The sequence below is a fragment of the Symphalangus syndactylus genome, chromosome 5 (genome assembly GCF_028878055.3).
Source record: "Symphalangus syndactylus isolate Jambi chromosome 5, NHGRI_mSymSyn1-v2.1_pri, whole genome shotgun sequence".
Classification (NCBI taxonomy): domain Eukaryota; kingdom Metazoa; phylum Chordata; class Mammalia; order Primates; family Hylobatidae; genus Symphalangus; species Symphalangus syndactylus.
The window spans coordinates 37249431-37277254 of NC_072427.2; the positions used below are offsets into that span (position 1 = coordinate 37249431).

The 27824-nt window shown below is 46.6% G+C and overlaps 1 protein-coding gene and 1 pseudogene across 4 annotated transcripts in view; both read right to left on the reverse strand.

Moving 5' to 3' along the window:
• Positions 1-4002: 4002 nt before the first annotated feature.
• On the reverse strand, positions 4003-26378 carry LOC134736549 (cysteine--tRNA ligase, cytoplasmic-like; annotated as a pseudogene).
• Positions 25295-27824, reverse strand: part of CORO2B (coronin 2B) — a 202981-nt gene continuing 200451 nt past the window's right edge. For all 4 annotated transcript variants that reach the window (XM_063640202.1, XM_063640201.1, XM_055277984.2 and 1 more), the window contains one exon: positions 25295-27263. In XM_063640202.1, coding sequence (XP_063496272.1) covers positions 27132-27263 — 132 coding nt within the window. In that variant the 3' untranslated portion in view covers positions 25295-27131. The remainder of the gene's footprint in view (positions 27264-27824) is intronic.

Genomic DNA, 27824 nt, shown 5'->3' on the forward strand with positions numbered 1-27824 from the left:
GAGTTTTTTCTTTGCTTTTAAAATATATAGTTCTTATGTATGTATATATGTATGCTAAATAGTATGTTGTTTAATGTTGCTTGGTTTTGAGCTCTATAAAAATTCTATCCTGGAATTGCTTGAACCCGGGAGGCAGAGGTGGCAGTGAGCTGAGATGGCGCCACTGCACTCCAGTTTGGAAGACAGAGAGAGACTCCATCTCCAAAAAAAAAAGAATTCTATCCTGGACTCTCTTTTACCCTTCAACATTATGATTCTTCCAAGAAGTTGCATGTAGCTGTATCTTATTTATTTTCTTTTCTTTTTTTTTTGAGACAGAGTCTCGCTCTGTCGCCCAGGCTGGAGTGCAGTGGCGCAATCTCGGCTCACTGCAAGCTCCGCCTCCCGGGTTCACGCCATTCTCCTGCCTCAGCCTCCGAGTAGCTGGGACTACAGGCACCTGCCACCACGCCCGGCTAATTTTTTGTATTTTTTAGTAGAGACGGGGTTTCACCGTGGTCTCGATCTCCTGACCTCGTGATCCACCCGCCTCGGCCTCCCAAAGTGCTGGGATTACAAGCGTGAGTCACCGCGCCCGGCCATATCTTATTTATTTTCACTGCTGTATAATATGCTGTAATTTATCTATTCTCTGGTTGATGAACATTTAAGTTGCTTCCATGTTTTTTAAAATTAGAAACATTGCTTCAATGAACAATCTTGTACATGCTTCCTGGTGCATATGTGCAAGAGTTTTGGCAGGTCATACAATGAGTAATGGGTCTACAATGGCAGTTCTCCAACTTTGATGCCTAGGCGCAGTGGCTCATGGCTGTAATCCCAGCGTTTTGGGAGGCTGAGGCGGGCGGACCACTAGCCTGGGCGACAGAGTGAGGCTCCATCTAAAACAAAAACAAAAACAAACAAACAAACAAAAACCCCACAAAACTTTTCTGTCTGTCAGAATCACCTGGAAGGCCAATAGGGAATACAAAGAGCTCACTGAAGTGGGCCAGAGCCTGGGCCTATTTCTCTTTTTAACCAAGTTTCACAGGCGATTCTGAATCACACCAAAGTACAAGAACCACTGCCTAGAGTTTGGAAATGTTGGCCTTTACATGATAATGACTAATTATTTTGTAAGTGATTGTACCAATTTACACTCCCACCAGCGGTGCATTAAAGTAACTTTTCATTCACATTCTTTTTTTTCTTTTTTTTTGAGACAGAGTTTGCTCTTGTCGCCCAGGCTGGAGTGCAACAGTGCGATCTCGGCTCACTGCAACCTGTGCCCCAGGCTGGAGTGCAATGGCGAGATCTCGGCTCAATGCAATCTCTGCCTCATCCTCCCAAGTAGCTGGGATTACAGGAGCCTGCCACCACGCCCAGCTAATTTTTGTATTTTTAGTAGAGACAGGGTTTCACTGTGTTGGCCAGGCTGGTCTTGAACTCCTGACCTCAGGCGATCCACCCGCCTTAGCTTCCCAAAGTGCTGGGATTACAGGCCTGAGCCATGGTGCCCGGCCTCTCAAGTTGAATTGTAATCCTCATTGTTGGAGGCGAGGCCTGGTGGGAGGTGGATCCCTCATGAATGGTTTAGCGCCATTTCCTTGGTGAATGAGTTCATGAAAGATCTGGTTGTTTAAAAGTGTCTAGCATCTCCTTCCCTAATCTTTTTTTGCTCCTGCTCTTGCCATATGATACGCTGGCTCCCTCTTTGCCTTCTCTGTGATTTTAAGCTTCCTAAGGCCTCCCCAGAAACCATAGCAGATGCTCAATACCATGCTTCCTGCACAGCCTGCAGAACTGTGAGCCAATTAAACCTCTTTTCTTTATAAATTACCCTCAGGTATTTCTTTACAGCAATGCAAGAATAGCCCAAAGCACCAGGTCTTTAATTTCTCAGTACATAGGACATCTTGCACAGTTTTTATTAAATTTAACCCTAGTCGTTCATTTTTTTAATACTACTATAAATAGTATTGATTCTTTTTTTTTTTTTTTTTTTTTTTTTTTAGAGACAGAACTTGCTCTTGTTGACCAGGCTGGAGTGCAATGGCACGATCTCAGCTCACTGCAACCTCTGCCTCTCGGGTTCAAGTGGTTCTCCTGCCTCAGCCTCCCAAGTAGCTGGGATCACAGGCACCCACCACCACATCTGGCTGATTTTTTGTATTTTTAGTAGAGATGGAGTTTCATCATGTTGACCATGGCTGGTCTCAAACTCCTGACCTCAGGTGATCCGCCCACCTCGGCCTCCCAAAGTGCTGGGATGACAGACGTGAGCCAACGGGCCCGGCCAGTATTGATTCTTAATTTCTTTTTCTAATTATCTGAGGCATTTTAAGAAGTACTGGCTGGGTGTGGTGGCTCACGCCTATAATCTCAGCACTTTGGGAGGCCCGAGGTGGGCGGATCACTTGAGCCCAGTGGTTCCAGACCAGCCTGGCCAACATGGTGAAACTTCATCTCTACTAAAAATACAAAAATTAGCTGGGCATGGTGGTGTGCACCTGTAATCCCAGCTACTGGAGAGGCTGAGGCAGGAGAATTGCTTGAACCTGAAAGGCGGAGGTTGCAGTGAGCTGAGATTTTGCCATTGCACTCCAGCCTGGGCAACAGTGAGACTCCATCTCAAAGAAAAAGAAAAAGCCAAAGAAAAAGAGGGGAGGGCGTCTCAAAGACAAAAAAAAAAAAAGAAAAAGAGGGGAGGGGTGTCTCAAAGAAAAAGAAAAAGACAAAGAAAAAGAGGGGAGGGGGAGGGGAGGGGAGGAAGAACAAATGATATCTGTATATTGACCTTGTATTCTGTAATTTTGCTATACTCAGTAACTCTAGTAGCTTTTTAATACATTCACTTAGATTTTCTTCCTATGTTTACTATATCTGCAAATAAGACAGCTTTGCTTCTTTTTCTTTCCTTTTTCCTTTCTTTTTTTTTCTAACACAGAGAAGGGTGACCACAGCCATCGACAAATTGTTTTATACTTCAGAATTGCCTAAAGAGGCTGGGTGTGGTGGCTCACACCTATAATCCCAGCCCTTTGGGAGGCTGAGGCAAGGGGATCCCTTGAGGCCAGGACTTTGAGACCAGCCTGGGCAACATAGTGAGGCGCTGTCTCTAGAAAAAAATTAAAAAATTAGCCAGGCATGGTGGCATGAGCCTGTAGTCCCAGCTACTCAGAAGGTTGAGGTGGGAGGATTGCTTGTGCCCAGGAGTTTGAGTCTGTAGCGAGCTAAGATCCCACCACTGCACTCCAGCCAGGGTGACTGAATGAGACCCTGCCTCTAAAAAAAATAAAAACTCAAAACACAAAGAAATGACAAATATTTGAAGCAATGGATATCCAACCACTGTAACTTGATTACTACATATTGTATACACCCCAAAATAAGTACAATTACCATGTATCAATTAAAAAAAAAAAAAAAACTTCGCATTTCGTGGTCTTAGTATAGAAAACTCCTAGAAATTCTTTTATTTTCTTTTTAAGACAGGGTCTTGCTCTGTTGCCAGTCTAGAGTGCAGTGGTACAATCTTAGCTCACTGCAACCTCTGCCTCCTGGGTTTGAGTGATTCTCGGGCCTCAGCCTCCTGAGTAGCTGGGATTACAGGCACGTGGCACCACGCCCAGCTAATTTTTGTATTTTTAGTACAGACAGGGTTTTGCCATGTTGGCCAGGCTGGTCTCAAACTCCTGGCCTCATGTGGTCTGCCTGCCTTGGCTTCCCAAGGTGCTGGGATTACAGGCGTGAACCACCATGCCCAACCCCTAAAATTTATTTAGGTGAAAAAGCACTTTCCTGTGACTGAGTGGTGGATTCAGCACATTCCACCATAACCATGAAGGGTAAACACAATCCAGATTGTATACGATTAGGAGAGTCCACAACTTATCTTTTTTGTTCTTTTATTCATTCATTTCTTTTTTCAATTGTCCTCTTCCTGAAGAGCTTTCTGATCCCTAACAGCTTTGGGCACCAGCTTCCCATAGCAGTGTTTCTCACTAGGAGCAAACTTTGCTATATCAAAGTGGACCCATTGGAAGCATAGCTGCAACCATTGTCCACAATCTTATGGACAAAATTCACAATTTCTTTCTTTTTTTTTTTATTTGAGATGGAGTCTTGCTTTGTTGCCCAGGCTGAAGTGCAGTGGTGCAATCTCAGCTCACCGCAAGCTCCGCCTCCTGGGTTCACGCCATTCTCCTGCCTCAGCCTCCCGAGTAGCTGAGACTACAGGCGCCCACAACCATGCCCGGCTAATTTTTTGTATTTTTAGTAGAGACGGGGTTTCACTGTGTTAGCCAGGATGGTCTCGATCTCCTGACCTCGTGATCTGCCCGTCTCAGCCTCCCAAAGTGCTGGGATTACAGGCGTGAGCCACCGCGCCTGGCCAAAATTCACAATTTCTGACACATACACACTAACTCTGGTTAAAACATCCAGAGAGAGGATGTTCAGAGTTTCCACGTATTTGTGGAACTCCCCATCCCAGAACTTGGGCAGTCAGGAGAAAATGAAATTGTCAGTCACCTGACTCCAGAATGTGGAATCCAGCAACTCAGAAAGCAAATCCTTGGCCTCTTCCAACAATCCTTGCACACAGCTGTTGATTTCCTCTCCAGCAAGTCTGTACTACACAGCTTTCTCAAGGGTTCTGTGGCAAGCTTCACTGTGTGCTAAATTCATTACAGCATCTGCTTTTTATCAGGATCTATGGTCTCATTGAATTTTACTGAAAATGGCTTCAGGGCAGTGTGAACATTCCCTAGGAGCTGTGCCACCTGGGACTTCTTCTCCCTATACTCCTCAACAAATAGTTCTTATCACCAATGTCCCTAATGTTCATGCAATAAAGGACATCACATCTGAAGTCATCCTTCAACACTCTTCTCAAGATAACGAAAGAGATGTAGGACCTGGCGTGCCCTGTGTGACATGCATCTTAGATGGTTGGCCTGGACCATATCACCTTTCTCCCATCTATAGGTACAAATGTGTCCTTGCTCCCAGTGAGGCTGTTGCAAAGGTGAAGCTTACATGGCTTGGCTGGGCCCAGTAGGAAGGGACCACGGAGGCCATACTCTCTGGCCTTTACCCTGCTCCCCGGAGGAAACGGCCATGGCTGGGAATCCCAGGCCCACAACCACGGCGACAGATACTTCCCCTTCTTCTTCTTTTTCAATCTGGTTACCTTTTATTTCTTTTTCTTGATTTATTACACAGGCTAGGACCTCCAGTACAATTCTGAATAGAAGTTGTGAGAATGGCTATCTTTACCCTTGTTCCTAATCTTAGAAGAAAGTATTCGTCTTTCACCATTAGGTATGATGAGAGGTGTAGTTATTTTTTAGATGCCTTTTATCTGGGTGAGGAAGTTCCCTTCTATTCCTAGTGTGATAAGAGTTTTAAATGTGAATGCGGTTGAATTGTTAATGTATATTTTTGGGGTTTTTTTTGCTTGCTTGTTTGAGACAGGGTCTTGCTCTGTCACTCAGGTTGGAGTGCAATGGTGCTTTCACAGCTCACTGCAGCCTTGATCTCTGGGGCTTATGCAATCCTCCTACCTCAGCCTCTTGAATAGCTGAGACTACAGTGCACACAACCACACCTGGCTGATTTATTTTTTCAGTAGAGATGAGGCCTCCCTTTATTGCCCAGGCTGGTCACAAACTCCTGAGCTCAAGCAATCCTCCTGCCTGAAGTGCTGGGATTACAGTTATGAGCCACCTGGCCTGGCTGAGTGTTGAGTTGTGTCACATACTATTTTTTTTTTTTTTGAGACAGAGTCTTGCTCTGTCACCCAGGCTGGAGTGCAGTGGCGTGATCTTGGCTCACTGCAACTTATACCTCCCAGGTTCAAGAAATTCTCCTGCCTCAGCCTCCCAGGTAGCTGGGATTACAGGCACCTGCCACCATGCCCAGCTAATTTTTTGTATTTTTAGTAGAGACGGGGTTTCACCATGTTGGCCAGGCTGGTCTTGAAGTCCTGACCTCGTGATTTGCCCACCTTGGCCTCCCAAAATGGTGGGATTACAGGTGTAAGCCACGGTACCCGGCCTGGTTTTTTTTGTTGTTTGTTTGTTTGTTTTTAGACAGATCCTCATTGTGTCGCCCGCCCAGGCTAGAGTACAGTGGCGCAATCTTGGTTCACTGCAGCTTCCACCTCCCAGGTTCATGTGATTCTCCTGCATCAGCCTCCTGAATAGCTGGGATTACAGGCGTGCACCACCACACCCAGCTAATTTTTTTTTTTTTTTTGTACTTTTAGTAGAGATGGGGTTTTGCCATGTCGGCCAGGCTGGTCTCAAACTCTTGACCCTGTGATCCGCCCAGCTTGGCCTCCCAAAGTGCTGGGATTACAGGCGTGAGCCACCGCACCTGGCCCTCCTCTTTAATTTATTTCTGTCATGCTCAGAGAATGTATTTTGTATAATTTCATTCCTTCTAAGTTTATCGAGATTGTATATGGCTTAGAATATGGTCTATATTTGTGAATGTTCTATGTACCCTTGAACAAGATATGTATTCTGCCAGTGCTGGGTATAGTGTTTTATAACTATATATTAGGTTAAGTTATTTAATAGTATTGTTTAAATCTTTTATATACTTATTGGTTTTCTATCTCCTTGTTCTGTCAATTAGTAAGAGATAAGGGTTGAAATCTACAACTGAAATTGTAGATTTGTCTATTTTGTCTGTCCGCCTGTCAGTTCTTTTTTCATGTACTTTGAAGCTCCATTACTTGGTGTAAGCATATTTAGTTATGTCTTCTTGATGAAATGGCCCATTTCTCATCATAAAATGTCACTATTTCTGCTTATAATCCTTTCTCCTAAAGTTCACTTTGCACAAATCGATACATCCATTTCAGCTTTTTTCATGATTACTGTTTGCTTCATATATATTATATTTTTTCTATTCTTTTAACCTACCTATGCATTATATTTAGAGCTTATTCAGGTAGACTTTTTATACAGTCTGACATTTCTGCCTTTTAATTGGAGAGTTTGGGCCATTTTTATTTAATGTAACTATAAATATGGTTGTATTTAAATACACCATTTTGCTATTTGTTTTCTATTTGTCCCTACTATTCTTTGTCCCTTTTTCCTTTTTTTGACTTCCTTTTTAATTCATAAAATACTTTAATGATTTTATTTTATCCCTACTTTTGGCTTATTAGCTCTATCTATATTTTACTTTTGAATGATTGCTCTAGAGTTTACCATATACATCTTTAAATTATCACAGTCTAACTCCAAATAATGGTATCAAACTTTACACAGGCGAGGTGTAGTGGCTCACACCTGTAATTCCACACTTTGGGAGGCCGAGGCAGGCAGATCACTTGAGGTCAGGATTTTGAGACCAGCCTGGTCAACATGGAGAAACCCAATCTCTACTAAAAATACAAAAACTAGCTGGGCGTAATGGTGCACCCCTGTAATCTCAGCTACTTGGGAGGCTGAGACAGGAGAATCACTTGAACCCAGGAGGTGGAAGTTGCAGTGAGCTGAGATTGTGCCACTGGGTTCCAGCCTGGGTGACAGAGTGAGACTCTGTCTCAGAAAATAAATAACTAAATAACTAAATAAATAAACAAACAAAAAAACTTCACATAGTTAACAAGAACCATGAAGGTTCTGAGGTAATACTGTACTTGCAAGCATACAAATTAGCCTGCCACAATTCAATGCTAGTAGAAGACTCAAGATTTTTTTGTCTGCCTCTATTGATGGTATAAAAAGTAAAGAAAAAAAAAAGACTCTGAACTTGTGCATCCTGGGTCAAAGACAAAGAACCTTATAACTTGTACCACAGTAGTCAGTGGATGCTATGCATACAGTGAATTTGAATTTCAGCCAATGAACCCTGGGCTTAGGAAACCCCAATATTTTATAAGGGCCTGCAAACATATCTGTTCAACCTTTGCCCTTGAGGTACAAATGCAAGTGGCTTTATTATTTTCCTCGGAATGTTGTTCTTCCTAGTGTTTTTACATTTCTCAACCAATTCCTTTGCTTTGAATGTTGTGTGTATGTGCAAATGCATACTCTCAGCGGACAAAACTGAAGTGTAATGCCTCTGGTGGGTTAAGGTCACATTTCTCAGAAATTTCTCTTCACAAGGATGTGAAGAATTTAGGACACAGCTGATAGATGCCAGCCACACCAAACTGGCCTCTGTGGTAGGCCTGAGACCATTTGCTTCATTTCTCAGTTCAGCTGTTTGTTTGTTGCTGTAAGGCCCTGGCCACACTGTGAATATTCCCTAGACCTTGATTTTCCTAGAAGTCAGCTGGGCATAATAAATAATGCCTGTATTTTCTCAGCATCTTTTTATCACTTGAAATTTTTAAGAAGTTTTTGTAATTATTGAAGGGCTCTTTTAGACTTATTTAGACAGATTTTCTTTTATCCTATGTCTCTCTTGTGTGCACATAAAAAACAAATATAGGCAAAATAAATTGGTTGTGACACTCCTAAGACTTCTCCACAATTAGAATCTGGCTCTTCTCCATCACCATGGCTCAGCATCATTGATGTCTGTGTTTTTTGACACAAGATTGTACTCAGTGTTAGCAAGAGGTTGAAGAGGCAGCATTTCTTTTTTCTTTTTTTTTTTTTTTTTTTTTGAGACCGAGTCTCACTCTGTTGCCCAGGCTGGAGTGCAGTGGCGTGATTTGGCTTCCTGAAACCTCTGCCTCCCAGGTTCAAGCAATTCTCCCCACTCAGCCTCCCAAGTAGCTGGGATTACAGGCATGTGCCACTACGCCTGGCTAATTTTTTTTTTTGTATTTTTAGTGGAGATGGGGTTTCACCATGTTGGCCAGGCTGGTCTTGAACTCCTGACCTCAAGTGATCTGCTCACTTCGACCTCCCAAAGTGCTGGGATTGCAGACTTGAGCCACTGTGCTCGGCCAGCATTTCTTAATAGGACACTTCATTTTTGCTTTTGGAATTTTCTTTCTAACCAGTAACACTGATTTTGCAAGTGCAAGCAATAAAAGTATCTCAGGACTCCTGCATGGTTGAATGATTAGAAGATGTTAAAGTGGGAAAAATCAGGGCTTTTGAATTAGAAAATATAGTATGGAATGTATTTTTCCTCATGTGGTATGATGATCAATAAATAACCTGCCTTCTGTTTCTTCATAGCCCTTTGTGATATAGGTCCTTTTTATCATCTCTTTATTTTTTGGGTTTGAAACTATATCTCAGAAAGCTAAAGAAACCTGTGCAAGCCGCTGGAGGAAGGGTTAATACCCAGCTGTGTCTGACTCAAAGCCATCCCCTTTCTATTTCCCTTCCTATGCCTCCATTCTGACTTTTTTTTTTTTTTTTTTTTTTTGAGATGGAGTTTCACTCTTGTTGCCCAGGCTGGAGTGCAATGTGCAATGGCGCAATCTCGGCTCACTGCAACCTCCGCCTCCTGGGTTCAAGTGATTCTCTCGCCTCAGCCTCCTGAGTAGCTAGGATTACAGGCGCCCATTACCATGCCCGGCTAATTTTTGTATTTTTAGTAGAGACTGGGTTTCACCATGTTGGCCAGGCTGGCCTCGAACTCCTGATTTCAGATGATCCACCTGCCTCGGCCTCCCAAAGTGCTGAGATTACAGGCATGAGCCACCACGCCTGGCCATTTCTGACTTTTAAAAACTTTTTATTTTGCCTTTGGGGATTAGTAGGCCTTGGACACTCCATACTAGCTTGGGGAACAGAATATAATTACATCATAAAGAGCATGAATAAAACAGTGTTTCTCTGACTCAGCCTCTCCCATGGAATTGCAGGAATCTTAGAGCCTCTCAAATCCCTCCCAAACAGCTTAGGGAATCCCCAAGGGGTCTCACATGTGATTCCCAATCAGTCCACCTGACCCTTCCTCAGTCGGTTTCTGTCCCTCACTTGTCCTGTGGGCCTAAAGCCAGCGGTCACATATTCCCTGGGGAGGGCCTTCATCCTGTGCCCTCATAGGATCAAAACCGTCTCTACACACAAGGGGCTCTCCTGCTGCTCCTCACCCGCAGGGCTGGGTCCTTGGAACAGCCTTGGAGGGTGTATTTCTCTTCTGAGAGAAGCTTTTCTGACCTTCATGGAAAATGATTCTCCCTCCTTTAGTCTTTCTGTCTCTGGCCTAGCCCCCCACCCCCACTCCAAACCCCCCAGACATGCTTAGATGTAGAGCAATTTATAGCTGAGGTAGCTTAGGACTAAGCTGTTGGTCAAGGGACCCCCTAAAGACAGGCCCTATCTCCCTGTATTAGTTTTATTTATATATTTATTTATTTTTTTAAAATAGAGAAAGGGGTCTCACCATGTTGCCCAGGCTGGTCTCGAACTCCTGGGCTCAAGCAATCCTCCTGTCTCAGCCTCCCAGTGTGTTGGTATTCCAGGCATCAGCCACCATGCCCGGCCACCATATTAGTTTTCTATTGCTGTAGTAACAAGTTACCACAAATGTAGTTTCGTAAAACAACACCCAGTTGTTATCTAACAGCTCTATGGGTCAGCAGTGTAGGGAAGCTAGGCTGGGTTTTCTGTTTAGGGTTCTCATAAGGCTGAAACCAAAGTGTCAGCGGGACTAGGCTCTTATCTGGAGGTTCTAGGGGAGAATCTACTTCCAGGCTCATTCGGGTTGGTAGAACTCAGTTTCTTGTGGTTGTAGGACTGAGGATCCTGTTTCCTCCCTAGTGGTCAGTTGGGGGTATCCTTACTCCTAGAGGCTGCCTTCATTCTTTCTCACACTTTTCATGTCCCCACCCATCCCAGCAATAGTGAGTTGAGTACTCCTCATGCTCTGAATCTTTGGTTTCCTCCTCCTCCTCCTCCTCCTCCTTTTTCTTTTTCTTCTTCTTCTTCTTTTTTTTTTTTTTTTTTTTTTGTTGAGATGGAGTCTCACTCTGTTACCCAGGCTGGAGTGCAGTGGCACTATATTAGCTCACTGCAATCTCCGCCTGCTGGGTTCAGGCGATTCTCCTGCCTCAACTCTCAGCCTCCTGAGTAGCTGAAACTACAGGCATGTGCCACTACGCCTGGCTAATTTTTGTATTTTTGGTAGAGATGGGGTTTTGCCATTTTGGGCAGGCTGGTCTCGAACTCCTGGCCTCAAGTGATCCACCTACCTTGGCCTCCCAAAGTGCTGGGATTATAGGTGTGAGCCATCTCACCCAGCCACTGACTTGAGTCTCTGATTCCAGCTACACAAAGTTCTCTGCTTTTAAGCGCTCATGTGATCTGATTGACCCCAGATTGACCCCACCTGAGCAAAGCAGGACATGGCTCTATTTTAAGGTCCAAAACCTCAATTACATCCACAAAGACCCTTTTGCCGTGTAACAGATAAATTCACAGGTTTCAGGGATAAGTGCATGGGCATTGTTGGGGGGCCTGCCACACCCCCCAGCTAGTTTGTAATCTCCATGAGGAGTTGGGGTGCCAGCACAGCCCTGGCACTGTGGATGCCTAATAAACTCTGTTGCCAGGGGAACTTGGGGGTCCTGCTGTCTGACACCAGGAATTAAAGTGGAGAGTAAAAATTCTGGAGAATTTAATTTTGAAAATATTCTTTTTCTCTTTTCTTTCTTTTTTTTTTTTTTTGAGACAGAGTCTCTCTCTGTCGCCCAGACTGGAGTGCAGTGGCGTGATTTCGACTCACTGCAACCTGTACCTTCCAGGTTCAAGCGATTCTCCTGCCTCAGCCTCCCAAGTAGCTGAAATTACAGGTGCCCACCAACACACCTGGCTAATTTTTGTATTTTTAGTAGAGGTGGGGTTTTACCATGTTGGCCAAGCTGGTCTCAAACTCCTGACCTCAGGTGATCTGCCCACATTGGTCTCCCAAAGTGCTGGAATTACAAGTGTGAACCACTGTGCCCGGCCCTGAAAATATTCTTCACTCAGAAATCGATAGAGGAAAGTATGTTACCACCTTGTGGGAGGTAAATGCCTTCAAGTCTTCGGCTCTTGCAGGTGGTAGTCTTCAGAGCGTGGTTCTCTTGGGTGTGAGGAAGGCTTTGGATGCTGCGTGCTGGTGTTGGGGAAGAGGGGCAAGATGGCGCATCAGCCTGGGCAGAATGAGTGTGCTCAGGTCCAGGAAGCTGGATTGACAGATGCAGGCTTTTCTCAGGTGGGCTTTCAGCCAACGCTTTGGGAAATCTTTGAGACAGAGGCTATGTGGCTGAAAATAAATCCACACACATCTGGTCAGGTCTACTTTGTGCGGGGGTCCGCCACATTCAGGACCTCACCAAACCTCAGAGAAACCCCTCTAGGTGGGTTATAGAGGCTTCGTTTTACAGACGAGGAAACTCAGGCTCAGAAGTTGAGTGATATGTTCAAAGTTACACACTGAGGCACAGAAGCAGGACTGGAGCCTGTTGTTCGGTCTCGTAGTTCAATGCTCTTTCTGTTTTGGTAGTTGCCTCCTGGGTTGGAGGTAGGAAGCCGTGGTTTGTCCTCAATGTATTAGGTGATGGTGGAAGCTCTTCTACTTGTTATTCAAGTCCTAGCCTACCTCTTTCCTCAGTCTATACTAATCTCTTGTTTCTTCTGAATTCCTACAACATTCAGTTATTCATTCATTTGAACGCAATACATACTTACTGAGTGCCTATGACCTACTAGGCACTGTGCCAGATGCTGGATACAATGGAGAACAGGACAGACATGTTCCATCTCTCAATGGCTTACAGAGCTGCCTTCACTGTTGAGGAAGACAGATGATTATATCAGTAACAATGGTGAAGTGTGATGAGTGTTGGGATGGGGAAATCGAGGATGCTATGGAATTACTGAGGTGTAGGTTCTGACCTATTCTAGTGATGTAAAGGATGTTTCTTGGGAGGTGGCATTGAACCTGAGATCTGAAAGATAAGATGAAATTTGCCAGACCAAGAGAGTAGGCAGGTGATCCACGCAGAAGGAATGTGCTATACGAAGACCAGGAGGCAAGACAGTCCCTGGACACAGCTCAGGAAATCAGAAAAGCAAACCAAAACAAAAAGTAGGTCTGTCTGGGATGTTTTTTGATATCAACCAATTCCCCGACACCAGCTGGTACCTAGCAATTCAATTCAATTCTGACACTAACTACCCAGAATTAGTGTGGACCCCACAGCTTAAGGGCTCAGTTGCACAAGACTGCCCCCACTTCAGACGCCAGGCCCAAATCTCAGACCACCTGTACTTCTGACCAACTGGCTGTAAATCAGGGCTTCCCATGAACCCCTCCTCAGGTTTGTTAATTTGCTAGAATGGCTTGCAGAACTCAGAAAGTCACTTTACTTATAGTTTTAAGTAAGTGTTTGTTATAAAGGATATCCTAAAGTATACAAATGAACAGCCAGATGAGAAGGTACATAGGCCAGATCTGCAAGGGTCCTGAGTGCAGGAGCTTCTGGGCCTGGGTAGTTGGGGTGCATTCACCAACTCAGAAGCTCTCAGAAACTTTCTGTTCAAAAGTTATATAGAGGCTGGGTGAGGTGGTTCACACCTGTAATCCCAGCACTTTGGGAGGCCGAGGTAGGTAGATCACTTGAGGTCAGTAGTTCAAGACCAGCCTGGCCAACATGGCAAAACCTTGTCTCTACTAAAAATACAAAAATTAGCCGGGCGTGATGGCGGGCACCCATAATCCCAGCTACTCGGGAGGCTGAGGCATTAGAAACTTTTGAGCCCAGGAGGTGGATGTTGCAGTGAGCTGAGACTGTGCCACTGTACTCCAGCCTGGGTGACGGAGCGAGACTTCGTCTCAAAAAAATGAAAAGATGTATAGAGCAGTGGCTCATGCTTGTAATCCCAGCGCTTTATGAGGCCAAGGTGGGAGGTTCACTTGAGGCAAGGAGTTCAAGACCAACCTGGGCAACACAGTGAGACCCTGTCTCTATAAAAAAATAAAAGTAGGCCGGGCGCGGTGGCTCATGCCTGTAATCCCAGTACTGTGGGAGGCTGAGGTAGGTGGATTACCTAAGGTAGGGAGTTCGAGACCAGCCTGACCAACAGGAAGAAAAATACAAAAAATTAGCTGGGCATGGCGGTGGGTGCCTGTAATCCCAGATACTTGGGAGGTGGAGGCAGGAGAATCACTTGAATCCCAGAGGCGGAGGTTGTGGTGAGCTGAGATCATGCCATTGCACTCCAGCCTGGGCAACAAGAGTGAAACTCCATCACAAAAATAAATAAATAAAGTAAAAATATTAGTCGAGTGTGGTGGCACATAACTGTAGTTCCAGGTACTCAGAAGGCTGAGGTGGGAGGATCTCTTGAGTCCCAGAGTTCAACGAGGCTAAGAGTGAGCTATGATCATGCCACTGCACTATAGCCTGGGTGACAGAGTGAGTCCCTGCCTCTAAAAAAAATTAAGGCTGGGCGTGGTGGTTCACACCTGTAATCCCAGCACTTTGGGAGGCCCAGGTGTGCAGTTCACTTAAAGTTAGGAGTTCCAGACCAGCCTGGCTAACATAGTGAAACCCTGTCTCTAGTAAAAATTCAAAAATTAGCCGGGTGTGGTGGTGCGTGCCTGTAATCCCAGCTATTACAGAAGCTGATGTGGGAGAATTGCTTGAACCCAGGAGGCGGAGGTTGCAGTGAACCAAGATCACGCCACTGCACTGCAGCCTGGGCAACAGAGTAAGACTCTGTCTCAAAAAAAAAAATAGATAAATAAAATAAAAATAGTATCAAAAGTTTTATATGGCTCTATCTCCAGTCCCCCCTCCCCAACTTCGAGGTCAATGGGTGGGGCTGAAAGTTTCCCTTCTCTTTTTTTTTTTCTTGTATGTTATTCCCATGAAAAGTTTCCATCCTCGGGCCGGGCGCGGTGGCTCACGCTTGTAATCCCAGCACTTTGGGAGGCCGAGGCGGGCGGATCACGAGGTCAGGAGATCGAGACCACGGTGAAACCCCGTCTCTACTAAAAATACAAAAAATTAGCCGGGCGTGGTGGCGGGCGCCTGTAGTCCCAGCTACTCGGAGAGGCTGAGGCAGGAGAATGGCGTGAACCCGGGAGGTGGAGCTTGCAGTGAGCCGAGATTGCGCCACTGCACTCCAGCCTGGGCGACAGAGTGAGACTCCGTCTCAAAAAAAAAAAAAAAAAAAAAAAAAAAAGTTTCCATCCTCTTTTACAAAGTCGTACTCTGTTCCCAGGCTGGACGATCACAGCTCACTGCAGCCTTGACCTCCTGGGCTCAGGCGATCTTCTCATCTCTCAGCCTTCCAAATAGCTAGGACTAGAGGTGTGCACCAGCCAGCCCAATTAATTTTTGTGTTCGTTTTTTTTTTGAAACAGAGTCTCGCTCCGTCGCCCAGGCTGGAGTGCAGTGGCGTGACCTCGGCACACTGCAAGCTCTGCTTCCTGGGTTCACGCCATTCTCCTGCCTCAGCCTCCTGAGTAGCTGGGACTATAGGGGCCTGCCACCATGCCCGGCTAATTTTTTGTATTTTTAGTACAGACGGGGTTTCACCGTGTTAGCCAGGATGGTCTCGAACTCCTGACCTCGTGATCTGCCCGCCTCGGCCTCCCAAAGTGCTGGGATTACAGGCATGAGCCACCGCACACAGCCTAATTTTTGTATTCTTCTGCAGAGATGGATTTTCACCATGTTGCACAGACTTGTCTCAAACCCCTGGGCTCAAGTGATCTGTCCACCTCAGCCTCCCAAAGTGTTAGGATTACAGGTGTGAGCCACTGCACCTAGCCAGGTTTCCATCCTCTTATTACTTGGTCTTTCTGGTGCCAGTCCCATCCCGAGGCTCTACCCTAACTCACCTCATTAGCATAAACTCAAGTATGATGGAAAGGGGCTCCTAGTAAATTATAAAAGATATTCCTATCTTTCAGGAAATTCCCAGCATTTTAGGAGCTCTGTGCCGAGAACCAGAAACAAAGGCCAAGTATTTATTTTATTATTACCACAGTCTATAAGGAGCAGAGAGTTTCAGGCAGCAAATGGCAAGAGATGAGGTCTCAGAGATTAGAAGACCAGGCCAAAAAAGAAAGAAGTTAAAAAATTTCAAAAAAAAAAAATTTTTACTTTCCATTAGGGTAATGGGGAACCACCAAGGATTTAAGTAGGGGAGTGACTGTGATTTGATTTGCATATCATAACGATCACTTTTGTGTCCTTGTGATGAAAGGGGCTGGGTGCAGTGGCTCATGTCTGTAATCCCAACATTTTGGGAGGCCGAGACAGATGGATCAATTGAGGTCAGGAGTTTGAGACCAGCCTGGCCAACACGGTGAAACCCTGTCTCTACTAAAAATACAAAAATTAGCCAGGCGTGGTGGTAGGCGTCTGTAATCCCAGCTAGTTGGGAGGCTGAGGCAGGAGAATTGCTTGAACCAGGGAGACAGAGGTTGCAGTGAGCCAGGATCGCGCCACTGCACTCTAGCCTGGGTGACAAAGCGAGGTCTCAAAAAAAAAAAAAAAAAGAACTAATTAAAGGGACAAAGCTGGAGCCTGAGAGGCTGGCCAGGAAGCTGTTGTGGTAATCTGGGTGAGAAAATGATGGCCTTAGAAATGATCATGAAGATGGAAAGAAGTGGGTGGGGCTGTGAGAAGGTAGAACTGGTCTACCTTTGATTTTGGATGCCTTGTGATCTCTATCATTCTTCCAGCAATGACTTGTGCTCTACCTTAAGACGTTTGTTTTTATATTTATTTCTACTTCTTCAATGCTGTTGTCTTTTCATGCATTTCTTTTTTTTTTTTTTTTTTGAGACGGAGTCTTGCTCTTTTGCCCAGGCTGGAGTGCAGTGGCGCAATCTCGGCTCACTGCAAGCTCCGCGTCCCGGGTTCACGCCATTCTCCTGCCTCAGCCTCTCCAAGTAGCTGGGACTACAGGCGCCCACCACCACGCCCGGCTAATTTTTTGTATTTTTTAGTAGAGACGGGGTTTCACCGTGGTCTCGATCTCCTGACCTTGTGATCCGCCCGCCTCGGCCTCCCAGAGTGCTGGGATTACAAGCGTGAGCCACCGCGCCCGGCCACATGCATTTCTATCTTGTCTCTCCAGCATTCTTTAAGATCAGAGATTGAATCTCATGCCCAATCCACATTTAATTGTTTGATTCTTTAGGCCTTAGCTTCCTCATTGCTAACTTGGGGAATCCACGCCTTTCCTGCTTTGTAGGGTTATTTTGAAGATCCAGTATCTGATGAGATAAGGTGGTGAAGAAGCTTTAAATAGCATGCAGTGGCAATTGATTATTATCATAAAGAAATTACCTGTTTGCATTAGGTAAGCACTACCCAGAGTGTAGTCTGGTCAGAATGCAGTCAGAAAAGAGAAGTAAGAAGCTGAGGTACCCTCTCTTATCTGGTTGATTATTAAGTTATGACTCAAGTTCAACCAATAATAGCCAAATAATATTGACTTTAGCCAGAGAGAAGCCTGGAGAAAATGTTTACCCTCATGATAGGCAAAAATTGGAAGGCAATGGTTTCAGGTATCTACTGGTGTAATTCTAACACCTCAGCTCTACATGAGATTGGTTTGAACCCCATCCCACAATCTAGGGGAAACCCCATGCCTTCTGCAAGATTTCTATGAATTCCCTGGGCTTAGGTTCCTCACTGTCATCTCTGGCTCTAAATTTCCTTCTTTGCTGTCTTGTGGCCAAACCTCTATCCCAGAATTGCCCCAAAAGTTGAACATAGCCCTTTCTTTCTTGATGCCCACCTACCTGCTTCCACGGGGCAGCTTGTGTCATAGACATTTATTGGAGATTTGGGGAATGGATTACATTGGAGAGAAGAGTTGGATTGCAAAACAGCAGTCCAGAAAATTTAAAATATAAACTTATATCTCTCTAAGAGCTTCCCCAGTTTCCCACCTACTAGGGCTTTAGTTTCTAACCACATTGCTTAGCTTTCTTTTTTCCTCCCTCCTTTGTTCTTCCTTATCCCCAAATTCCTGTTCATTTCTTAGGCAGAGCTATTTGGCTATCTTTGTTTTTTCCTCCCAACACATGTCTTCAGGGCCTCACCTTTTACCCCCAAGGGGCCTATCAAGGTATTTCCCCAAACAAAGACACTTCCTTCCCTAAAAGGAACTCTGGTACCAGCTGATAAAATAATAACTTCTTTTCTTTGCTACTGCAATGACAGGGTTGCCAAACTGTGCCTATTCTTTGGGAGCTCCAACATTAACTGGGCCTTCTGGCCAATGGGAAAGGTAACCAGTGGGCAGTCCTTGTGACTTAGGATGCACCCAAGATCTCATTGAATTTAATGCTTGCAAGTTTGGGAGGAAGGCTGGGAAGTTCTGATTAACCCATTTTATGACGGGCAAAAGTGGGGTTTAGAAAGAGTTTAGCAACAACTGGATGAATGAGCTTCTGAGCAAGAACTTGAACCCAAATCTCAGCTCATTCAATTTTCTCCTTCTTGGGAGTATTTATGAAAATGGAAAATGTCCCTTGTTTGTTAGTCAAGTCAGCTGTTTTGACAATGAACTTGGTGCCCTGGTGCAGAAGGTCAAAAGTGACATGAGCTATGTGGCAGATAGGTTGTACTAAGTGCTGGGGGCAAAGATAAGCTGTCAGTAGACGCTTTTCTGTGTTGAGACAGAAATGTTATCTCCCCAAGATAATCATCTTGAGGCTGTTAGGCAGGGCTCTTGCTAAGGAGGAATCCAGCAGGACTGCTTTGGGAGCCACTTCTTAGGGCCCCTCTGCCATGCCTTTCCCTCATGCTTTTCCCTCTCCCCTCCCCTACACCCTTTCCTCCTTTAAGGCCCAGTTGTCATGGCCAACTGTCCTCTGGGAAGCCATCCCTGGCAGCCACACATGGGTTAAATCCTCTCTCCTGGAAATCCTGTAGGCAATTACTCTCTGCTTTGCACCATTAGCAAGTTATAGACCAGTGGCTTTCAAAGTTTGTTGATTGCAACCCATAGTGAGAAACATATTTTATTTTGAATCTCTGTATATATAACACACCACTTTTCCTCCCTTTCTCTTACAGACACACACACACACAGAGAGAGAGAGAAATATTGTGTGTGCACTATTAAAAAATGTTTCAAATTTCATCTGGTCATTCTGATGCTTTAAAACCTTCTGAGGTTTTCCATTGCATAAAAAGTACATTCCAAGTAAATAGCCTGAGTATAAGGCCCTTTGCTGACTGTCCTCTCGCCAGCCTTCTTGTTGGCTTCAGAAACTCAAAGCCCTTTGGGATTCTCCCCACATGCCAGCTGCCTCCTTTCTCTCACTTTGCACATGCTGTTCCTCTGACTGCAGTGCCGTTCTCCCTCTTCTCGGTTAGAAAACTGCTTTCACTTTAGGAACTCAGATGACCTGTCACCACGAGTTCTGTCCTCTGTCTTCTGCATCTTGATTGCTCTGATCTAGTACTCATCACACTGAATTGTAATCACTGATTTACATGTCTGCATCCTTCCCTAAACCAAGCCCCCAAGTCCAGTGATTTGTATATCTCAGTTGGTTTTATATCACTGGCACCTACTGTAGTGTCATTGTCCGGCAGATGTTCATTGAAAATTAGCAAAAGGACACTGTTCTCCAGTTCCATATTATCATTAATTAAAATTCTTCCATTCTATATGGTCTTAATAGCTCTGGCCATTTATATATACGTGTGTAGTGCAGGGAGTGGGAGAGGGTAGATTTTGGAAGTAGTCACAGTTGATTCTATAGTTCCTGGTGTACCTCCTCCCACTCAGCCAGTAGTTTTCATTGCTAGAGGAAGGATCAGGATTCTGATAGCTGGAATACACAAATAAATAAATAGTCAGTGCCCAGCTTTTGAGTTTTTAAACAGATTTGCAAAAATTCATGGCTGAGACAGTAAAGTCTTAAAAGCCAAGGCTTTTATTTTTATCTATTTTTTTTTTGAGACAGGGTCTTGGTGCTGCTGTGTCGCTTAGGCTGGAGTGCAGTGGCACAATCACGGTTCACTGCAGTCTCCACCTCCTGGGCTCAAGGGATCCTCCTGCCTCAGCCTTGTGAGTAGTTGGGACAACAGGCATGCGCCAGCACACTTGGCTAATTTTTTATGGTTTTGTAGATATGGGAGTCTTGCTATGTTGCCCAGCCTAGTTTCGATCTCCTGGGCTTAAGCAATCCTCCTGCCTCGGCCACCCAGTGTTGGGATTACAGGTGTGAGCCACCGTGCCTGGCCAGGGCTTTTGATTTGAAGAGAAGAAAGGGCTCAATGCCAGAGAAAGCAGGTCATAAGGTTTATGCCACAAGTGGTAGATTGGGAAGAAAACAGGTGAAAAGACAGTGTACCTCGCCCTATGCAAGTTTAGGGATTGGGGCCACCTGGGGTGGAGTGGGAGGAGATCAGTGGGTGAGACCAGACCAGGAGGGATCAGGTAGGTAGGGCAGAGTCAGCAACAAGAGGATCAGGGAAAGGCTGAGCATCTGCTGCCACAGTGGCCTGTGCTGGGATCCCTATGAGGCATGCCTTGCATTGTGGGGCTGTGTGGTGGTGGCTGGGCCCTCTGGTCAGGACCCCACCTGTCAAGTGTCCAACAGAAGTGACACCTGGCCAGCCCTGTCTGCTCACCCCATCCAACTGCCCTCCAAAGGGGCAGTGGTGATGTAGGAGGAAAAGCCCTAGCACCCATACCTGGTGAACTGAACAGAATAAGCCTGAGATTTCATCCCAAAGGACACAGTCGCGGCAAATCCTAAACTTTTACATATGTTTAAAATGTCTTTAAAATTAAAGAATACCTTCTTCTCTTATCCTGTTACCCTGAGATAATCACTGCTAATTATCTCAGTCCTTCCAGACATTTCTCTCTGCATTGAATATGAATTTTAATTATAAACCAGACTGGAACCTCTCTGAGACCAAGAACTACATCTCATTCTAGCACCTAGGACAATACTCGTTGCAGAAAAGGCATTTGATAAATATTTGATAAAATAATTTTGAATGAAAACTGTCTCAAAATTCCAGTAGGCAAAGAAAAATAAGCTGTTTTCATTATTTCGTTATTATAAATGACTTTCAGAGAGCTATGTGAATTTCAGGCTGGTGGGGGATAAGTTAGAATGGGAGACAGCTGGGGGGTGGGGGATTTAGAATCACTTGAATCACACTGCTAAGAAGCTCTAGGGCCTGCCAGGTCTTTCAGTGATTAAAAAAGCCCAACAAGCATTCTCTTTTCTTTTTTCCCCTCTCCTTCCTTTCTTCCAATAGAGATGAGGTCTCACTATGTTGACCAGGCTGGTCTGGAACTCCTGGCCTCAAGCAATCCTCCTACCTTGGCTTCCCAAAGTGCTGGGATTACTGGGATTATAGGCATGAGCCACCTTGCCCAGCACCCAAAACGCTTTCTAAGACCAGCCCTTCTTCTCTCAGGTAGCCAAAGGAACATTCGTTCAGCAAGGTGTGGCCAGCACTGCTGTCGTTGGTTTCCAAGGGGATTACAGAACACAGTCCCTATCTTTGGGGAGTGCCCCATTAGACAGCAGGGGGTGGGTCATCTCTGTCCCAACTCTGGTTCCATTTCTGAGTTCTCCTAACCTGTCCTCCTCTTCCTCCCTCTTCCCTGTTGCCTCCCTGTCCCCTCCTCCCACCCACCCCTGGGATCAAGGTCAGTTCCTTATCTCAGCAAACTCTCTTAATTCTGCCATAACTACTGCCCCAGGCTGGGCCACTCCTGTCTCCTACCTGGACAACCCACCCGCCCCCACCGTTTCCCGGCTTGTTTTGCCCTCCAATCCCTTCCATTGAAGTAGCCAGAGGGAGGTGTCCACTCCTGATTCAAGCCCTTCCTTAGCTCCTCATGGCCTGGGGTGGAGTCCAGCCTTCCAGGGCAAAAATTCAGAGCTTCCCGGGTCTGGCCCTGGCGTCTTCCTCTGTGTCCTGGGCTGCTCCCGTGCTTGGGAAGCAGAGACCCTGGATGACTGGTCCTGTTTGTCTCATCAGGAGCTTCCTGGAGGCTGCGTGGGCTGAAGCAGTGAGCCCCAGGCTGGGCTGGGCTGTGCTTGGCCGAGTGCAGATGTCTGGCCTGGACACCTGGTCCCTCCACCCCTAGTTTTTTGCCCCCCTTCACTTTCCAGCTCTTCCTTCTACCACCCCCTCAGCCCAAGCCTCATTAAACGCAGACTCTCCAGGCAGAAAGGGCCCCATCCCTGTCACTATTCCTGTAGGGAAACTGCTCAAGGTCACAGAGCAGGTCAGAGGCTGCCTGGGTGCGGTGAGAACACCCAGACCAAGCCTCTTTCCTGTGCTTCAGAAAAGACTAGGCAGGGTCTCCACAGCCCCGGAAGGAGGAAGGTGAGCTGCGTGCCCACCTCTGGCTGTGCCTTGGAAACAGTTGGTCCCTGGGCTGCCCTCCTTCAAGCCTCCCTTCTCCACTTGGGGTGCTTTGGTTCCTGTCTATTGTGTGTGGCTGCTTTGCCATGAGGCCTCAGTGCCTATGGTTGGATCATTAATTCTGGAGTGAGTGGGAGGTGCAAAAGGGACCCAGTTTAGAAAAAATGGGCTTGATAGGAAGGCCAGAATCTGCCACCTGCTGGCTGGATTCAAGTTTCTACAAACTCCTGGTCTTTGAATCTCGCCGTCATCACTGTGACCTTGCTCAGTGTCCCTACCTCCCTCCTCTCATTCGAGGCCCACCGTCTTTCATTGTTCCCGTGTCCCTTTCGCTGGATCCATTCTCCCGATTCATACCAGCATCCCAATCCCAGGGGGATTTGCACATGGAGATGGTTCTGGCAAGGGCAATGCTTAACCCAAAGAAACTATGTGCTAATGGGGGGATTCTGGGCAGTGTGACAAGCCAGATGCAAGGGAGGGGCTCTGGGATAGGAGCTTGCTGGAACTACTCTCACCCGATCTCTAGACACTCACCTTCTTTCTCTGAGTAAGGCTGACCCATTTGTGCTTGTTACTGAATTAAATTTCCAAGGAAAGGCAGGCTGCAGGTTGTTCTCAAATAGGAAACACACACACACAGAGAATGAGGAGCCTCTGCCAACATCCCAGGCAGGCCTCTTCCCCTCCCTGCACCATAGCCCTACAGTCCCTGTGCAGGCTGACCAGGGGGAGGAGAAGGATCTGGTAATGTTTCCTGTGGCCGAGGTAAGTGCCTCTGCTCCAGGCAGCCCCCATCACGGCAGCCCTTCCAAGCAGGAAGGCTGGGGGGCGGGGGCCGGGAGGTGGGGGTGTTTTCAACATGAAGTCATTTCCCACAGTGAAGAAGCAGCCACGTTCTGCACGGTCCACTGGCAGTCTGGGATGTTTGCCCAGCACCAGGAGAGAGTCTAAAAATGCCCAAGCCCATCTTGGGATCTCAGGAGGCTGGCTGGAAGACAACCCAGGAGTCGTCCAATCCCAGAACAAACTGCCCACTCCACACTGAACCCAGCCTAGGATAAAGCTCATCCCAGCCTCCAAGGGCTCCAGGTCCTGCTGGATGATATGATGCCTATACATAGACCACTGGCTGGAGCCCCTCAAGAGCAGGGCTTGTTCTTTCTCATGTCACAGTTCCCAGCACCTGGTCCTAAATAGATGCAGCTACTTGGTATGTCTTAAACTGAATTGAAAATTCGATTAGGTGTCAGGGGTGGGATAAAGAGTTGTAGGCACACGCAGGAGGATACTCTTGCTGATGGTAAAGGCATTAGGGACATCTCCATAGAAGAGAAGGGTCTGAAGTTTAGCCTAAGGTATCCTTACTTGGAGAAAAGAAGGGAGCAGACATCTGGTAGGGAGCATGGCAGTGGGGACAGGTTCGAAGAGCCATGAATGGCACCCTCCTACATCATTATGATAATTAAAGCAATGTGTTGGGCTAGGCAGTGTAATTCACAATGTGTAATGGGCAGAGGGGCCAGTGTAACAGACTAGTCATGGAATATATAACATATGAAGAAATTAAGGATGCACAGCCAGCCAATGGGGAATTGATGAGTTATTCAACAAATGCAGTTGGGAAAATGGGCTAGCGGGGAGACAGAAAGCAAGTTCGAGCCCGACCTTAGACGGTGTACCATAATAAGTAATGATAAACAGCCGCCGCGTTGGGCTCAGTATTGGAGATTAGGTGGGACAGAGGTACATATGAGACAGATCACCTTATCCATTCACCTGATCCCTGAGCCTCAGAAAAAGTGATTTTCTGCACCCAAGTCCTGTAGGAAGCCATTCTTTGCTTCCTTTTTCCCAATAAATTTCTTCTTTTTTTTTTAATCACTCGTGCTAGACAATGGGTGGTCTTGGGGATTTGTCCCATCCTCTCAACTGCTAGTGTAACGAAACCTAGGATGACATACCAGGAAGGGACCCTAGAAATTGTCCCATCGCCTTATTTTATAGATGGAGAAAATGGGGCCCAGGGAGAAAAAAAGCCTTACTCAATGTTGCACAACTAGTAGAGGGCAGGGCCAGGCCTGGACCACCCGTTCCCGGTGTCCTGCCCACTGTTCTTCTGCAGCCCTTTATCCTTTCCTCCCCACCCCTTTTCTAAGGCCCACACCGCTCTCCTCTGGCTCTTCTGAGTTTCCTGTGGTGTACACACTGCCAGGTGCCTGTTCACTTTGCAGCCTGACAACTCTTATTTAAGACAACCTTGGCCTACTGAGAGACTGAGGATGTCTAGCATCCCTGGTCTCACAATGGGCCCTGGCCACCCTCCCAGAACAGACTCTGCCCAGCTCTGAGTCTGGCTGGGGACTGGGAACACAGACCTTCTCTGGCTCTGGCTCAGAAGACCCAGTCCCTGTGTATTCCCCCCACTACACCCCACTACACTGGCTGAGTGACCTTGAACATGTCACCACTCTGGGCCTGACTGCTCTTCTTGAAAACAGGAATAATCGGTCCTACCAATTAGAGCTGCTATGAAGATCAAATGAGTCAAGTATGTGGAATCCTGCCTGATAAACTTCAAGGCACCACCCCAATGTAGAGCGTTGGTCTCACCCAGACCCCAACACAGGGCAGCATCTATTGAATAGCGGTAGAAGAGTGGTTCTTAACCCAGAGGTGATTCTGACACCCCAGGGGACATTGGGCAATATCTGGGGACATTTTTGGTTGTCCCAATTGGATTAGGGTTGCTATGGCATCTGACTGGTGGAGCCAGGGATACTGCTAAATATCTTACAATGTACAGGGCAGCCCCCACAGCAAAGAATTATTCGCCCCAAATGTCAATAGTGCTGAGATAAATGAAGGTGTGAAATTATATCTGTAGGTACAGACGTGGGTTGTCATTCCAGAAAGGCAAAGGAGCTGTGGGTGGGGAGCTGACCATCAAGGTACCATGGTGACCAAGAACAGGAACCACTGGGGTTAAATGAGATGGCTATGCCCAGGTTTGATAAGTTGAAAACATTTTATTTCAATTCTATCCTTGGGAGGCAGCATAAATAATCACAGAAGACCACAAAGGTCAATGGGGAAGAAAAAAAAAAGCTCCAGAAATGTGGGGAGGAGGAGATGAGTGCTGACACTGTCTAGCTGTGGGGTACGGGGTGAGGAGGCCCTCCTGTAGCTGGCTGGGAGGATGGAGGTTCTTAGAGGAAAGGCCCAGCTCGCCTGGAGGGGCTTGGGTAGCCCTGGCCTCTGTGGATGAGATTTTCCGTAGGGCGGCCATGGGAAAAGCAGGTATGGAGTACAATGCATCTAGTAGATCCTAGCTAATGAAAGAAAAGAGTGGACACCCATTTCTTGATTTCCAGATCTCACCCCAAACTGTGACTCTTCTGAGAACAGTGTTTATAAACTCTTTGTGGGTAGTGGGAAATGAAAGGAGGAAAAAAGAAGGAATAAAAGAAAATGTGTACAAGATCAAATGAAATGTAGCATCTCAGAGTTGCGTGACCTTGGGCCACTTCTCTCGGTTTCCTCATCTGCAGAAGGGAGTAGACATGAGGCTCAATGAGATCCTATGTATCAAAGGACTGCAGAAACTTTAAAGTGCTATATGGATGCGAGTGGCTGTGGTCATTCTACGTGCATAAGGCTGAAAGTGGCTGAGATAGCGGTGCTGAGAGACACACGCAGAGCATCCCTAGAAGCCATCAGACCCTGGTCTGCCTTCCCCAGGGCCAAGCTCCACCCTTCTCAGCCTCAGCTTCCAGGAGGACGAGGCCTCATCTCAGATGGAGTCCCCTGGGGAGGGTGGTGGTGACAGCTGAGGGTGGGGACCTGAAGGATCTAGGGGCACAGAGCGTGAGGGGCCTCAACTGGGCAGTGTGGCACATTGGCACTACTGGTGCTGGGTAGACGGTAGCAGTGGCTTCCAGTTCTCATTCTCCATAGAGACTTGGGCACTGGCAAAGCCCACAATGGGATTGGCATCCTGATGCAGCAGGAAAGGCCCTGGCCTTAGGGTCTGAACACCCAGGGTCTTGGTCGTGGGCCCATTGTTGACCTGCTGGGTGACTTTATAAGTCATTTCCCCATTGCAACCCTCAGTTCTGTCATTTATCAAATGGGGACACTAATCCCTACCCTGCCTGGCTCACAAATTGAATGGGAAAAGGGTGTGCAAGAGCTTTGAAGAGAATCATGGGGAAGGCAAGGGGTCATTATGGCCTTGGAGAGCAATCCTCTGAATTCCCTGAAGACAAGAGGGTGGGAAGGGAAGAGACAGAAAGGAGCCGGGCCGCTCGCTGCCCTCGTCGGGTGAGGCAGGCTTCCGGGGCTGCTGAGGGAAGAGGGGGTGGGATGAAAGAGGGATCACTGCAGTCTGCAGTCCAGCACTTACACTGTGGTACCTTCAGTGATGCTGAGAGCTCCAGGCGGGAGTGCGGAGATGTCCTGGCAGCCCCCCTCACAGGGGAAAAGTCCAAGTTCTAAGTCTAGCTGGGATCCTGCTTCCCCCCTTGCTTCCTGGTCCACTGAGATGGAGCCCCTGCCAACCCCAGGGAGTCTGTAGTCTTCACCCAGCTGAGGGGAAGCCTGGCTCCTGGGGTGGCAGGGAAAGGGGCTGCCGGCGGGGGGTCTCCAGGAGAAGCTGGGGACTTTTATTAGCATGAGGTCAGGAGGTTAGAGGTTGGCTTCCAGTTCTCGAGGTGGTAGGCGGGGTTCCTCAGGCTGGCCCCCGCTCCTGTCCTGGCTCTGTCTCTGGGGTCACTGGTAAAGGAGAAGTTAAGGGACGAGTAGAAACGACGGAGAGATTGGCTTAGAAAACAGCCCAGCTGGGGAGCTAACAGTTCTTGGGGCTGTTGCGCAAGTTTTTCAGTTCCAGCTGGAGCTGCCGAATGCGGATGTCCTTCTGGGCCAGCTCCTCTTTCAACCGTCGAATCTCATCCTGCTGCCGGAAGAACATTCGAAGGAGCTGGGGTGGAGGAAAAGAGGGGGCCAAGGAGGGCCCAGGAGAGAGCAGGTGAGACAAGGATTTCCCAGGTGAGTCTCCAGCTGCCTGCCGCCCGTGCCCTCACATTCCCCCAGGCCTCCCACTGCTTGATACATTTATTCTCCCCATCCACTCATCACCATTGCACCTCTCCCATCTCTAGCTCAGTCCACGGCTCTTACTTTCCCTTGTGAGGTAGGAAACAAAACCTGCATCATTAATTGATTCAGGATCACTGAAAAAGGAGTGACCAAACAGTCCAGTTTTCCAAATATCCCAAGCTTGTCCCTTTTTGGGTCCTAACTTAATGCTTTTCTTTACCGTTGTATTAATAGATGTATTAATTATTACATCTATAATAATACATAATAGATGTATAATAATACATAATAATAGATGTATTATTACATGCATTACATATATTATTACATTATTATTGCTAATTTAGGTATTTATTTATTTTTGAGACAAAGTCTCGCTTTGTCGCCCAGGCTGTAGTGCGGTGGCATGATTTTGGCTCACTGCAACCTCTGTCTCCTGGGT